Genomic DNA, 15,592 nt, shown 5'->3' with positions numbered 1-15,592 from the left:
GTTTGCAAAGACTTGTAACATCTGAACCTCCATGTTAATACATTTTCTATGTATTATAAACTCTTACAAGGCTAACGCAAGCTCTGACTGAGCAGCGCATAGGACCCTGTGCTTCTTTTAAAACCCTCTTGTACCTGCTTTTCAGTCCTTTAGAGAGTAGGAGCAAAAGCTAGCCTTGATACTTGCTTTTCCCATAGTTAATTGTGACCTTTTTTAAGCCTTCTAATTTTTAAAATGGTTTTTACATTGTTTTTTATTTGCTTTGCTTTAAGATCATTATCCAAAAGTTTAAATACCAGGAAACATTGAGTCAGAGGTAGACTACTCTAAAACCTTGAGTTTCCCCACTTGTTCCAAAACAGGGAACTCCTGTTTTGAAGTGTTCGCAAACACATCAACACACGTGTGAGGCAGGAACATGTGTGGGGAAGGTGCAGCTCCAAATGCTGCAATGTTTTCAGTGTTCAGTGACTTGAAAGCCAGGCAGAGGTACCGTAAGGAAAGGGCATGACTGAGTCCAGATTCACCCATGTGGGCACTCTGGCAGCTTCCTGGGCAGTCCGCCGAACAAAGCTGGCAAGGAGTGAGGGAGTCTCGCGTCACCTGGTTTTCTACAAGTACTGTAAAATTTTTATATAAATAAAAACTGTGAATATATACATACAAATTTTAAGTATTCCCCCTTTTTATTTTTGAAAATCAAAAGCTCCATGTGCTGGGGACGGGGTGGGGCTAATACTGGTTAAAAACTTACTATGAAAACAAAAGAACAAAAGTGTTTAGTTCCATGCTTGGGATGCTAAGAGAACAAAAGGTTTACAATACTTGCATTGAAGTCATTAGTGAGAAGCTAGCTCCTTTACTTGTTTTTTGCCCATTCACAAGGAATACGCAAACAAAATACCCAAGAGTGTGTGTCCCTATATGTTTAAAATTGAATCATTTAACAGTCTTTAAAATATCATACTCTGCTACTTGGAGGGAAAAGGCCTATATTGATAACCTGCCTTGAATATTTTAAAAACCGTGGCTTATAATTCCAGAGTCTCGTAATAAATGTACGTGATCCCCCAGAAAACATGCCTTGCCCTCTTCCTCAGCACACAGAAACCAGCCCACATGTGTACCTAACGAGAAATATACAATGTTGTAATCGAGACTTCCGTCTCCCTTCCTTGGGGCTTCTTTTACCGCCTTTAATTTGGATACTGCGCTGCAGAACCAGGCCCTGCCATCAGCTCCTGAGGCTCAGGCGCTGCTGCTCTTACTACTGCTGCTACTTACCATTGTCTCCGCACTTCCTACGAGGGAATGTGGTGAGCCGTGCACCTCTCTGTCACACAGGGACCTTTCCATAGTGAAAGGAATAGAATCCCAAATTAAAGGGCTTGGGTTCTTTTGTTTTTCCAGGTTAATAATACTTCTTTGAATTATTTGTTAGGTTGTTTGTACCTTAAGGGTTGGTGGGGGTTTTTTTGTTTTGTTTTGTTTTGTTTTGTTTTGTTTTTGCATACCTTTCATAGTTTATTAAATGGTTCAAGGGTCTTTATTATGAATTTTTCTATCATATGTTGGTGAAATGGTTTGTCAGATCTTAAAATTCACCTGGAAAAATAAAGGCCAGAGAAATGCATCACGTGGGTAAAGCCCACCTTGCTGGTATGGCTCACCATTACTGCTCATCACAGAAGATAGGTACCTGTCCTGATGCCTGCGTCATTCATTCTGTCTGCATTCATCTGAGAGTGAGCAATGAGAGCCTGTCTGCTGTAGCCTGAGGTAGAGAGATTCCTGAGGAGTGGGAGGAATTGCAGAAAGCTGTGGGTTGCTACGGGTTACCACCGAAGCTTTCCCAGGAGACAATTTTTATAGATCTGACTTTATAACTTAAACCTAACTGCTTAGAGATCTGGATAAATAATAACCTTATGTCGGACTCCTAATATTTATTAACAGCTATTTCTAAATAAATATGGTCCCAGGATTTTTAAATTGATCTTTCTAATCATTTTTTAAATGGAAAATGGCTTATCTTAGCATTTTAAAAACTGACATAAAACTTATAAAAGATTATTTTGATTAACTAGTATCTCATGTGTGATATACTAGCTGCATAATCTTTGTACTGATGGACATGAGTTGTCACTGAAGTCTTATCCAGAACATCATCCTAATGTACAACATCGGTGCTCCACACGGTAGAGCAAGGGGTGTCTTCAGAGGCACAAATGGTAAATGCCTGTCCAGAATGCAACCGTGCCTGAGCATTAAGCTGTGGGTGGCACCCTGCACAGACAGCTTAAGGCAGAGGCTGGCCTCATCACTACAACTTAGTCTTCAAAGGCTGCATTTGTAGATGCTCTTGAACCTGCCAGTATTCTGTTTCGATTTACCTAATACATCAGGGCATTGGTGCCTCATCTACCTTTTGGCAAAGGTTCGTTTTGGGGAAGAGGAGTTAATGGTTGTTTTTCTAATTTCAGGATGTCCATGAAAAATTTCTCCATGACAGTGAGGAGAAGCCATGGCAGAGACTCCCGTAGGTCCTACCACGGTGCCACATGTAAGGACTGGAGCCCCTCAAGTCTCTTGTGAAGGCTGCTGTGACTGTCCCCTTCCACACAGCTTTTTGCACTCTGGGAGCTGCTCTCGGGGCTTTCTTTTTTGAAGCTGTGTTGGCACTAATTCTTCTTGGTGATGACTCATAAAACAAATGTTGTTTTTCACATAGTTCCTGAAAGAGAGAGAGGCGCTAATGAAAATGTCATTCTTCATTTAAATTGTACGTGAAGGAAATCTGCAGCATATTATTTTTAAAATTACCCTGGCGTTGTCATGGTTTAGTTCATGGAAAAACGTCTTCATTGTGAAGCCTTAGTGTGTTGAGAACTCTGGATATGTACCTTCAGCCTTTGATCAGTCTCATGCCGAGAGTAAACTGGGCCAGCTGTCCTCTCAGAACATGGCCACGGCATCCCTCTTTACAGGCCAAGACTTGAGGAGTAATTTAATATTACTAACAGAAAAGTAACAGTGATTTCACCCCAAATCCTGGTTTGTTTTCCTGCAGTTCTCCAGCTCCCTATCATGCCTATATTCTGCCTTCTCTTTCCCTTTTCTATACCATAAATTATTTCTATCCATTCAAAATATGCTTTACCCTTTTATTTAACAGAAGGGGGAGTGCCTTTGAACCTTTCTCTCTTCCACAGGGAACAAAATGGGTCACAGCAGGCAGTGTGGATGGAGTTGGTTAAGACTCCGGCCTCCAAGAGACTTGTGCTCTCGTAGATATAAATGCAAAAGCATATCACTCGAGGGTGCAGAAACGTTGATGAGAAAATTAAAAGGGAGACAGTGATAGTTGAGGCAGGGATTATACATTGTTCAGCAATATATAATTGCTGGAGTTCAAGTTGGGGATCCTTGTGAAGAATCCCAGAACACACGGGGACAGTGCTTCTAGGGGAGACTGAAAGCTTCATCTTCACACATGGCCCCTACCGAGAGTCGCCACGGAAAAGCGGAAGGTAGTGTTGAAGGATCTCAGAAACAAACGTCAGCTCCCTCAGGGAACTGACAGGTGGCACGGCTTTGCATCCCCAATTCCTGCATTAGGGTTCTGTCCCTAACCTTAAAGGAGACAAATTCCTTTCGCTCTTCAGATTTAGGGCTAAAATAGACTGAGAGGTCTTAATCGGAGTTAGCTTTTCCTGGATGACGAGTGGAGGTGGGTCAAGGAGGAGGGAATGTAAGCCAAGAGGGCAAATGAAGATGTGGGTGACAGGCAGGCAGGGAGGGGCCTTAAAGTCCTGGGGAAGGACTCAAGATCTGTTGAGCTAGAGAAGGGAAGAGCGGTCCCTGAGCAATGTGCAGTGATGGTGAGTGGGTCAGCCTGTACGTTTGTCCTCCACAGCAAAACCAGATGTCTACTCTTTGTTTCCCCTTCAGCCAGCTTGAGTCCCTACCCCCACCCCCACCCCCAGGCACCTGCCACCTCAAGCTCCTCCATCCCTGTCTTCAACTCACACTATCCTGGAACGCTTCTTGGCTTCAGTAATATTTTGCTCCCTTGGCTTTCCTCCATCCTCACCATTGGCTCCTTGGTCCTTAGCGGTCTCTTTCCTCTGATCTCTAAATATTATCATATACCAGGGCTTGGTCCAGTCTTGGACCTCATTCTCCTGCTTCTGATGCATGATCTCATCTGGTTTCATGAGGCCAATGGCCTCCCACATTCAACTCCATAAAGGCAGACAGACTTATTCAGCTTCCTACTTCTAATGTGTCTCTAGTGCCTTGTGGGCATCTCCAAACTAATACATCTGAAACTATTCTAGCTACCCCTGTATCCTGAAACCTAGGCCCCTCCAGGCTGCCCCATTTCAGTTCCTCCAAAGCTTACATACTATCCTGACCATGCCTCACTCCTACATCCAGTTTGTTTGCTCATTTAATTCATTCATCAGTGAGCATCCATTACAAACCTAGGTGTTGTTCTAGGTGATGAGACTCAACAGCAAACAATACAAATCCCTGCCTCTTGGGGTTCACCAATTATCTATAGCTCTTGCAGGGAACCTAGGCATGGTTCCCAGTACATACCAGGCCGTTCACAACTGCCCCCAACTCCAGTTCAAGGGGATCTGATGCCCTCTTCCAACCTGTAGGCACTAAGCATATTTGTGGTACATATACATCCATAGTATGGGCACCCTTATTTTAGATTCCCGCTCTCGAGGAACCAAATCCAATGAGAGAGCTAATAAGCCAACTAAATGTTTCGGTTATGAGGCAGATACCTACCATGGCAAAGGACATGAAAAACAGTTGCTGCCTTGGCTATGCCTGCTGACCTCTAAGGAGGTCAGGGTGGCTGGGTAAAGGGAGAGTAATAGGAAGCATTAACTATTGGCTGTTCCTCTACATAATGAATCCCTAGGGGACTGGGACAAAGTAATGCCATGGTCACCCTTTAAAAGGAAGGGTGGGGTGGGGGGCAGGTAAAGAAGTAGGGACCAGGTAGGTGGCCACGACAGTAATGAAGCAATGGATACCTATGGAAGTAGGAGCCAGGTGAAGGTTGGGTGTGAGGGGGAGAGCTTCAGGAACAACTGGGGTTTGTGGCTGCCGCAAAGAAAAGAAGACATTGGCATCAAGTGAGGAAACAAGGTCTGAAGCCAATGGGATGGGTTTATCAGCACACTTAGCTTATCTTTTCTCAAGAAGAGAGGTATAAGCAAGGCATGAGTAGACACACCTCAAGTTGAGGAGACATCAGAATAGATTAACTCCAGCTGCTGGTGGCCATGGTTCAGACACTGACTCAGATGAAGCCAGGAATGTGATAGAACAGAGGAAGAGGAAGTCCAGGCTCACCATAGATATGACATGGAGCCAGGTGAGGACAGGTGTCTGCTGAGAGAGCAGACAGCAGAAGGTCCCCACATGTGTTGAAGCGATTACTTCAGAAAGCATTGCATACTCCACTAAGGCACTGAGAACTGACCGCCCACCCCCGAATTGGGACTATTTCCGGAAATTGGCAGCCATGGAAGTCTCATTGGAGGATTACGAGAGGGAAAAATGTGCAGAACTGGTAATGAATTCTGCTATAAAGAGATGGCAAGTTTAGAAGAAAATGGCACCAAAATTCCCTACTTAGAAGACAGGGAGAAACGGTATGTAGCTCAGTTGGCAGATTATTTGCCTAGCATATAGGAAGCCCTGCGTTCAGTCCCCGCACCGCATAAACCAGATGTGGTAAACACTGGTAATCACTGCATTGGGGGGGGGGGTCAAGGTTATTCTCAACTATGTAATGAGTTCAAGACCAGCCAGGGATTCACAGAACCCTGTCTTTATAAAAGGAGGATTGGGGGTTGGGTTTCCATTCATGTTTTAAAAAGTACAAAGATAAAATAATGGAGAATGAAGGCGTAAACAGGAAGTCTTGGAAAAGGGAGAAGAGAAGGGATATGATGGGCTTTGCTGTCACAGGAATACAGAGTTGATACTTGGCTAGTGGAGGGACTACAAAGCCAGGCAACTGCTAGGACAGCAGACTTGAATGAACTAGTGTCTGCTGCTGCCACAAGGCATGATGGGCCATCTGAGACCAGTGCTGTGCTTGTGGGCCTCCCCAGCCCCAGGCTGCTAGGTGCTTGCCAATGCTCATGATCCTCCTGGCTTGAAATGTCAATCATGTCACATCACTGTCCATGCTAAAACCTTTGGTCCTTTCCCACTGCAGTTAGAACTGACCAACTCCTCACTCAACCAGCTTTGTCAGTCCCAGTGGCTGTGGCCTCTGAAGAGTTCTTGCCCAAGAAACAGGCTTGACCTGTTTTTGTGTTAGCCTCTGGAATAGCAGTTCTCTGCCTATGTTCTGGGTTCACCCTTCCTGGGTTGGCTCCTTATCACCCAGATGGTATCAGAAAGGTTATCTTAGCCTTCTGAAGCCTGCTCCATCCCAACCACTAATAAGCACATTTTCATTGTCCTATTTTTGTTTGCTTTTCTCATGGATAATTTGGTTTTAGCACCTATGTCAGTGTCTGATGCTCGGTAAGTATATATTTCTTACTGTGCTTGTTTTGTGTGCTCTGTGGAGGCAGAGGTCAGCATTGGGTGTCACACACACACACACACACACACACACACACACACACACACACACACAGGGCCTCTCACTGAACCTGGAACTCACAGACACACAGCAGGCTTCAGGGATCCTATCTTCCTGTTCTCGCTTTCCCGGTACTGGGATTACAGGTGCTCACGGCCGCCACCCCACTTTTAAATGTATGTGAGGGATCAAATATGTTTGCATTCCAGGCACTTTACTGATCCATCTCCCAGTATTTAGAAGCAGCTCATTTGCATATAGGAAAAATAAAAAAGACCTCAGAACTAACTAACTATAAATCAGCTGGTTTGCTTTCACCTAAGTTAGGGAAAAGGGTGAGGAAAATCACAGTTGAAAACAGTGAATATCAGCACGCAGCTGGGGGGATATTCAAAACAAAACCCTTTCAAGTTACAAGGCGGCAGCTATGTTTCCTGACTCTCAGCTGAGCCACTATTTACTTTATAAGGAACTTAGCATCCTTGGAAGAATACTTGTTTTTTCAGCTTTGTAAAACCTGGGGCTGGGGTGGGAACCAACTCTGAATAGGAGAGAGGAAATATTAAGCAACGTGTAGTATCGAATTTAAAATTAATTTGATATTTTAAATAGTTTCCGTTCTTACTCCTTAAGAAAAGTCTATTGGGATTTACACATTGGGACTGGTTTCCCTGGTGACAAAAGTTGGTTCATTTGTTTTATTAACTTCTAAATTCCAAAAGACTCCCTCAGCTCAGCAGTAGCCTTCCTCGGTCAAGTTTACTTCAGTTTCTATGTGCTAAGTCCCATGGGCTCTCCACTGCCCTGCATTTCCTTAGATAATTTGATCATATGCTCAGACAGCAAAATTTTTGTCTGTGGCATTTCTCTGCAGGGAACCTTGCATAACTTATGTTTCAAACCCTACTTGTCAGTTTACATAATTCAGGCTACTTACACATTCTCATTTTAAAAGCAGTTTTCAACCTACTGCACGAAGCAGAGAAAAGCTTTCGGCTTTTTAGCATTGTATAGTCCGGAGTTAACAGATTTCCTTTCCTTGCACATCTCAGTCTTTCCCCAGCAGCACGCATGTGGCAGGTATCACCGCCATTGCTAGCACTGAGTTCAAGGCACGGGCCTGTCGTGCCCTGGTCTTCCTACTTCTCTGGCCCATTGTCCTCATCTGCTTGCGCTCACAGTACTGGTGTGGAGTGGGTCACAATCACTTTGGCTCTGAGCCTCTCCTGATTGTCCACGCATGACTGTCTCAGACAGTGCCTGGATTAAGGTTTTGAGTAACTGCATGACTCAAAAGTACCAAATGTGGTTCTCACAGGCAGTCTGAAGTGTATTCACTTAATAATCTCTCCCAATCCAGAATGCTGAATAAGCTCTGGGTTTTAGAAACCCAAATCCTATGCTCTTAAGGAAAATGCTAGAATCCCACTAAACAGAAGGATTGGGTATTTCTTAATTCTGTCTTCAAGTTGTTGTGGTTTGCAGTTAGCTTTACCTGACACTCCTACCTGAAAACTGCTTACTAGGAAAAGTTTTAGAAGTTGTGCTTTTTGAAGGATACATGGTGTGTTAATGAGCCCTCAGTTTTGTGCAGTTTGCTAAGTGAAAGCAACACTTCACTCGGCAGCTCGGCCCGCTCCCCCTCCAACAGTCTTGCTATTGCTCACAAGAATTTTTAACGAACCTTTGAAAGTCTATGAAACATATTTTGTACATTGAGTTAGGAGTTGGGTAATTTAGTGTGTGCACGCACAACCCAGATCTATCGTGAACACAACGAAAGGTAAGCCTGATTCTCTGACCTGCTCGTGCTTGGGCTCTGCAAACTCTTTCTCAGCTTCCACTGTCCACACACCAAATACTTGCATCCCTACACTGACTACCAGATCTGTATCTTGAGAGATGTCTCTCCTCAGTCCCAGATCCCTGTGCACGCTTGCATTTCTTCCCTTCCACCTGCGTGTCTCAAGCACCTCAGAGGGCCAACCCCAGCCCCACCAGACCTGCTCCCAAACCTGCCCTTCTTCCCCGACATCTTGCTGCCCTGAATATCACTACTGTGTACAGGATTGATTCTGGAATAAAACTTTCCCCTCAGCCATCCTTCCTGTCTAGGTCCCAGTTTCACAGGCTCTGTTGCTCCTCCGTGTGCAGCTTCCTCCCCTCCCATCTGCCATCCCAAATACCTCCTCCGTTCAGTGCCTTTTTCCAGTCTTCCTGTTTTCCATAGTGCTCCTTCTACACTCCTCTCCTTCTACACTTCATCTCCTTTTATGTTAAACATTTCTGCTAGGGGAGCGGGCGGAGTGGCTCAGTGGATAGAAGCATTTTCCATACAAATGTGGGGACTTGAGTGTAAACCATCAGCACTCTGTACAAGATGGGACTGGCTAAGCATGCCTATAACCCTAGCACTAAGAAGTGGAGTAGGGAGGATCCAGGCCAGCCAGCTTAGCCAAAACAGTGAACCTCAAGTTCAATGAGAGACCCTAGCTCAAAGGAATACAGTGGAGAGCAATAGAGGAAGGTGCCAAAGTCCACCTCTGGCCTCCACATATGTACTCATAGGCACAAATACTCAAACACGTGCATAGAAGAAGTCAAACAATAACCACCACTGCCTTTAAGGGAAAGTCTAGCACAGCTCTGAGTGCACTATCCGTGTGCATGACTCTACCCTGTCCCCAATATCTCCTTTACCCAAATGACTCAAGTTCAGCCCTGGTACTCTCTCCTTTGAAAAAAACTTTTATACAATAAAATTCCATAACAAAAAGAGTAATTTTTGTGCTAACCAACATGGTATTCTGCAATGACCTAATTTCTTTCTTGTTTGCTGCCTAAAGTAGAAACAGTTTCTTGTTGTTTGCTAAATTTTCAGTATTTTATTTGGGGGTGAGGAAGGGGAGTCGGCAACACGGAGCTCAGAGAACTGACTAGATCTGCCTCCAGAGTGCTGGGGTTGAAGGTGTACACCACCATGCCAGGCACTGACTTTTGCTTGTCTATGGCCTAGGGAAGAAGAGTTGACTCACAGCTGAAGTAGTAAGCCAGGCAATAGTGATGGTGGCCAACGGATGTCTCATTTATCTGAATCCTTCCTGCTCCCTATTCCACTGTGTAGACTGTGTTAAGACTATAGACAAAGCTGCACCTTGTGACCCTCAGTGAAAACCTGCTCTGTGTTGAGAGGTAGAGGCCAGAGGACTGAGAGCTCAAGACCAGCCTGTTGTTCTGAGAACCTCTCTTAAAAAGCAAATCTGTTGGATTCTGTCCAGCTACTACCTCCTTCTACCTAGTCTCCGAATGCCAGTGACGTAATGGGTCAGCCTTCCTGACAGCTGCGTTTGTTTCATTATAAGTTAATCATTTTCATTTTTCTCAAAATGGCCTCATCTGCAGAGAAACACAACCTCAAACTTGATAGTCAACTCATGATTTGAATTGAGAGAAGTTTTTTTGCTTGGCAGAGCCAACTTTTAATGATTTCAACCACATCAAGGTTAATAAACACAAAGTGAATGTTGTCCATGAGTCTGCCTGTGGCAGGCCCCACTAACACAGGCCCGGACAACTGGCCTTTATAAATATCTGCAAGCATATTCCCACCATCAGCTCACCTAGCACCCTGGAGCTCCTGACAGCTGGGAGCCAGGGTGGCCCTGCCATGGTTCCTGCTACCATGTATGTCTCCCCAGTGCTTGAGCATTCTTTTTTCAAAAGAAAAATCACAACCTATTAAATATATATAATGTTTTCTCCTCTGTAGCGAAGCCTAGAAGCAAGCATGGCCCCCATTTCCAATGTAATCCTCAGAAGAAGATGTTTCTCTTCATTCCTAGGCCGTGACCACCACTTCACTCAGGCCATCAGTATGATCAGTTAGAACTTGGTGCCCTGCCCCTGAAAGCTGTTCCTGGCCCACTTGTCAGTTAAACTATTTATCTCATCTCTCCATGTACGACTCACTTAAATTCCTAGAATTCTAAATGCCTAATCATGTAAGACACGCCTCACCTTTACTAACATTAACTTGAATGCCACATTGTAAGGAACTGTAGATTGCACAAAGAGTTTTCCTACCATTTGTAGTCTTAAGTGTTTGGGCTCCAAAGGCCCATGAGCCTGTTTTAGATGAAGGGCTAAAGAGCCGCCCATGGTTCTAGCCCAAGATGGGCACATATCCCAGATTAACCTAGACCCCTGAGCAAACGTGGCCTCCTGAGTAAGGAGCTGCAATGAGGATGTTCTTCCTTAGGGGAGAGGAAGGTTGACATGTGGTCTCAGGAAGCTGGCCTAGAGATTACTATGCAGCTAAGGGTCACCTTGAACTCAGTCTCTGACGTGCTAGGTTTGTAAGGCAGCATTACAGCAAAGGAAACGCCCTAAAATAACTTCAGGTGTTGTTAGTTAATCACATATAAAAACTGCACTTTAACCAAAGACCAACGATACAAATACTTACGCTTTTGCTAGCTCCACTGATATTTGTTCCAAAGAGCATCCCTTTGTCTCAGGTATAAAGAGAACAACAAAAACCAGGGATGCCAGGCTCATGATTGTATATGTGAAACATACCCATGACAAGCCAATCAAATCTATAAGGGACAAAAGAAAGCAGTTAGAAATGTATTCTATGCTGCATTGATCCCATTTGTGAACATCAGTTCTCAGAGCCTATAGGAAGCCTTTGTATCTTTGTACATGTTGGCAGTCTCCACGGAAACAAGATTCACAAATTCAGAAGATGGCCCAGGTTCATTTTGTTCTGCCTTACAACACCACCCCAACTTTTTTAGGTAAAACACAAAGCTGTGCTATAACTATCACAATTTAAATGTGATAATGTGACCAATGAAATAAATCTTCTGGGTAAGACATCATGAGCAAGAAGAGAGATCCTCAAGACCCTGATGGATTTCACTTGCCAGCTGTCTTGACCACTTCTAAACAAAGACTGAATTGCTTTCTAATCACTAGCCAAGTTCAATGTACATTACACTAGTCATGGCCCTATTCAGATGCATAAATGTACATGGTACTGGCCCCTGGACCAGCAGCAAAAGTTTATTATGTCAAGGAACAATGGAGAAGTATCTGGCTCTTTTTAAACACATGCTCAGACCAATTGCAGGCAAGATTTGCAAATGGCTCTAAACAGCTACAGTGACTAATCACAGTTGGTCAGGAGGAAAACTGATTTGGGGGGTTATATATGGAAGCCATGTTTATAACTGCAGGAAGGATCTAAGCGCAGTAACCACTATGGATGACTTGTGCTGAGGTGGGAAGGGACAGGAGGAAGGAAGACAAAGGCATTTTATGAAGGGGTGTGTGTGTGTGTGTGAACACGGAGGTCTGAAAACATTAAGTCTCATCCTCTGTTACTCTGCATATTCCTTTGAGGCAGAGTCTCTCCCAGAACTGAGGTCTATGTTTTCTCAAGTAGAATAGAAGAAAGCAAGGCCCAGTGATCCTCCCATTTCTGCCTCAGCTCAGAGTTTGGGTTACGGTGTGTGCCAGGTGCCCAGCTTGATAGGTGGGTGCTGGGATGAAAACTCTGATCATTGTAATTGGACAGCAAGTGGTCCTAATTGCTGAGCCATCTCTTGAGCTCCAAGGCAATTCTTCTGATGGTTTTAACCAGTATTGTCTTTGTGCTTTTCTTACTGCCAGTGCCAGAGTTTGCCAAGTGTATTGCTTAATCAAATACTTGTAGAATTAGTTGGAATTAGAATAAACCTGAAAGGTTATCTTGTTAAACATGTTCTGTGTTCTGATAAAATACTTTCAGTAACAGAGAGATCATGACTTCAAAAAGTGCCACCCTGCCACAACTGTCTACCTTACTTAGACCCCAAATCTGTCTTTCAGGATGTTCTGCTTACCTCTGGGCACAGTACACAGGGGCTCAGAACCCCCCTGCTCCTTGTGATAGATACTTTACATATCTATTTGCATCTTCACTCTCTTTTGGGGAGTCTGTGGATCCAGATCAAATATCCAGAACTCTCCCAGCTGTTGTCCACAGAGCATAGGTGCCACGTTCTTGTCATCTGGGTCATTCTCTCTTGGTGGATGCATTGCCGTTTTTGCTTTTGTTTCGGGGTTTTGGGGTTTTCATTTGTTTGTTTTTCTTTTGAAATCGGGTCATTTATATTTTCCAGGATGGTCTTGAACTCATCTTTCATCCTTCTACCCCCACTCTCCAGGTTGGCTTACCACAGTCTATCATGTACTGCAATTTCCAACCAGTTTTTTCAAAATAGTGTACTCAGAATGGAGCTCAATGTCCACTAAAATGCTTGTTTATCAAGAACAGTATGCTTATATTCACACAGATGACATTTCACTGAAACGTTGGCATGCAAAGGCTCATTGCCAAGTAAAAAGCCTCATATATTTTAAATCATTCTAATCCGTGATGGAAATTTTGATTTTTGAAAATACAAAAAGAGCCAGATACTTCTCCACTGCTCCTTGACATAGTGACATAGCTGGAGAGTGGTGGCACACGCACACACATGATGCACTCGCGCACACACACACACATAATAATTTCAAATAGTAGTGAGAAGAGATCTCTCTTTAAGGAAGCATTACAGGAAAAATAAAAAAAACGAAAAACAACAACAACAAAAACCATGGCAGACTGAAAGAATAAAAGCAAGCACCATGGGAGTTCAGAGTGGCCTGGGGTGGGGGTTGGGCAGCCAGATTGGGAGGGTGACAGGACATCTAGTCACTTGCCAAGGAGTGTGCTAATTGGCTAGAAACTCCAACCCCCTCCGAGCCTCCAGGTACATCTCCACACTAACTTAGAGGGACTACAAATGACAAGAGGACATGTGACATAGAAGCTGTCGAGGTCCAGACCCTGCAAAAGTCTGAGCAACAAACCAGTCAGTGTCTTCCCTAAAACTACAAGGGGCAGAAGTCTAGCAGAAGAGCAGAGACCAAGCCTACAAGTATTGGGACATACCATTCAGCTATAAGTTACATATCTGCATATAAAGCAAAGAATAAAAAAATAACTATAATGTGGAATATATACAGAGTGATACTAGGGGAGATTATTAATATTTCAAGAGTGATAGTTATATTGTGGTCTAAACTTTTCAGAGATCCATGCTGCAATTCTATGGACAAAACACATATATATGATATGATTCAAAATAATTTGCTAAGTGGGAACACAAGGAGTTAGAAAGGAATTAAGGCCGAAAGCTGCTTAGGTTGGGTGGTGGACATAGCTGGTTCATTAGCAGTCTCTCTACTTTGGGGAATATTTGAAATTTTTCCACAATAAACACTTCTATGAAAATGATGAAGACATTAATGGGAAAGAGTTCTTACCAGTCACGGTCAGAAATGTCAGAGAGATGAGGAGGTTGATGCCCCAGTTCATGCTGGAAGTCAGGGCCATGGCTCGGCCTCTAATTCCACCAGGAAAGATCTCACTGAGCAGCAGCCAGGGCACTAGGAGAGAGAGACAATGAGACAGCAAAACTAACAAAAGATGCTTTGACACCAACAGTCCCTAAACTGATCTCTCTCTCCAAGTCGAGTGGGGATTTGTGGTTGGATGTTAAGGCCGTCTCCCACTTCAGCAGGACAGCCCTGATGATGACACACTCCCTTCTCACGAAGGGAGGAAGGCTCCAGGATGAACACTGGATAAGCTTGACAATGGGTCATAAAGAAAAGGAAGCACAAACAAGCTTTGGCTATCCATCTGGCAGAGGAACCTCAGCTCCTAATTCCCAGCGTTCGTGGATCCTGAGTGGTGAACTTTCCCTCACTTTGCTGTCTTTTACCTTGGAGAATTCTGAACTCCTAGCCAATGACTAAGTAGGAAATAGAGCCGGAAAGGTGAAAGGTCACATCTCTCCCTTTTCCTACTGGGCACGATGGCCTGAGGAAAGTTGGGCAAAGAGAAGTCCCAAATTAAATATCACTCCCAGATTTGATGGTAGTACCAGACTAGACATCTAAGTGTTTGGAAGGCGACCCTTCCTGCTATCAAAATTGATCAGAGGACTTTTTATTATCTGAGAGTGACGGGGAACATTATGGGTTTTGTTGGTTAGATTGGGAAGAGCAGAAGATGGCAGATTAACTTGCCTTCTGCTCAAAAGTTTGATTTGCTCAAACAGGGATGGGTTTTAACCGTGGGGTGATTTGACATCACTGCATTTTCTCATTTCAACCTAGACAACCCTAGCCAAATGGGACCACTACTGTTCTTAATTTATAGAGGAAGAGAGTGTAGCTTTTAGGAGTTAATGACTTGCCAAGGTCACAAAGCTCCTGAGTGATGGGTTGTCACTGAACCCTGACTAGTCTTTGGAACTCACTCTTTAAGTCAATATGCTTTCCTGGTAATGGTGCAACAAATGTGTGTTGAGTAGTGAAGAAGTGTGAATACAAGAGGATCTGACAAGACATAAAGAAGGATTGAGGAGAAAGTGCCCAGCCCTGGCTCTAGCAAAAGCACAGGAAAGATGCTGTTTCTGTAGCTACCAACCACATGATCCTAGCTTGGAAGAAGCTAAATGACAGGAGTGACCCTGGACTGAGCAGTCAGCAGGGACTCCAATGAGCAATTTGCCTCTCCTGTCACAATTGTGCCCTGTGAGGGAAAAAAATGCCTACTCATCTTAAAGAATTATATGAAAGAACTGGTAAGACAAGACTCCAAGAGAATTTATGCCAGGTTAATCATGAAGACCTGAAAGATATTTGTAATAAAAGCAGCAGGATGGAAACCTTTGTCATGAACACTAGCCCTTGGGTAAATACATTTATCTAGAATCATTTTGTTTGATTGTTCTTTGGTAAAGCATCCTGAGTGCCTGGGTTATAGCTATGTGTCACCATGCTAGGCTTAACTTCAGTTCTTTTTTTTTTTTTAAAGCTTTAATTTATTATTTATACAACATTCTGCCTGCACACCAGATCTTA

At 43.8% G+C, this 15,592-nt stretch overlaps 1 protein-coding gene across 1 annotated transcript in view; it reads right to left on the bottom strand.

Annotated features, from left to right (window-relative positions):
* Positions 1-2,348: 2,348 nt before the first annotated feature.
* Slc2a12 (solute carrier family 2 member 12) overlaps positions 2,349-15,592 on the bottom strand; it is a 50,458-nt gene continuing 37,214 nt past the window's right edge. Inside the window, exons 3-5 of the mRNA XM_055599365.1 lie at positions 13,985-14,107; positions 11,094-11,226; positions 2,349-2,734 (exon numbers count right to left, since the gene is read on the bottom strand). Coding sequence (XP_055455340.1) covers positions 2,581-2,734; positions 11,094-11,226; positions 13,985-14,107 — 410 coding nt within the window. The 3' untranslated portion in view covers positions 2,349-2,580. The remainder of the gene's footprint in view (positions 2,735-11,093; positions 11,227-13,984; positions 14,108-15,592) is intronic.

This window comes from Psammomys obesus, unplaced genomic scaffold (genome assembly GCF_907164565.1).
Source record: "Psammomys obesus unplaced genomic scaffold, mPsaObe1.curated_primary_1811, whole genome shotgun sequence".
In the NCBI taxonomy this organism is placed as follows: Eukaryota; Metazoa; Chordata; class Mammalia; order Rodentia; family Muridae; genus Psammomys; species Psammomys obesus.
This window is presented reverse-complemented; position numbering and strand designations above follow the sequence as displayed.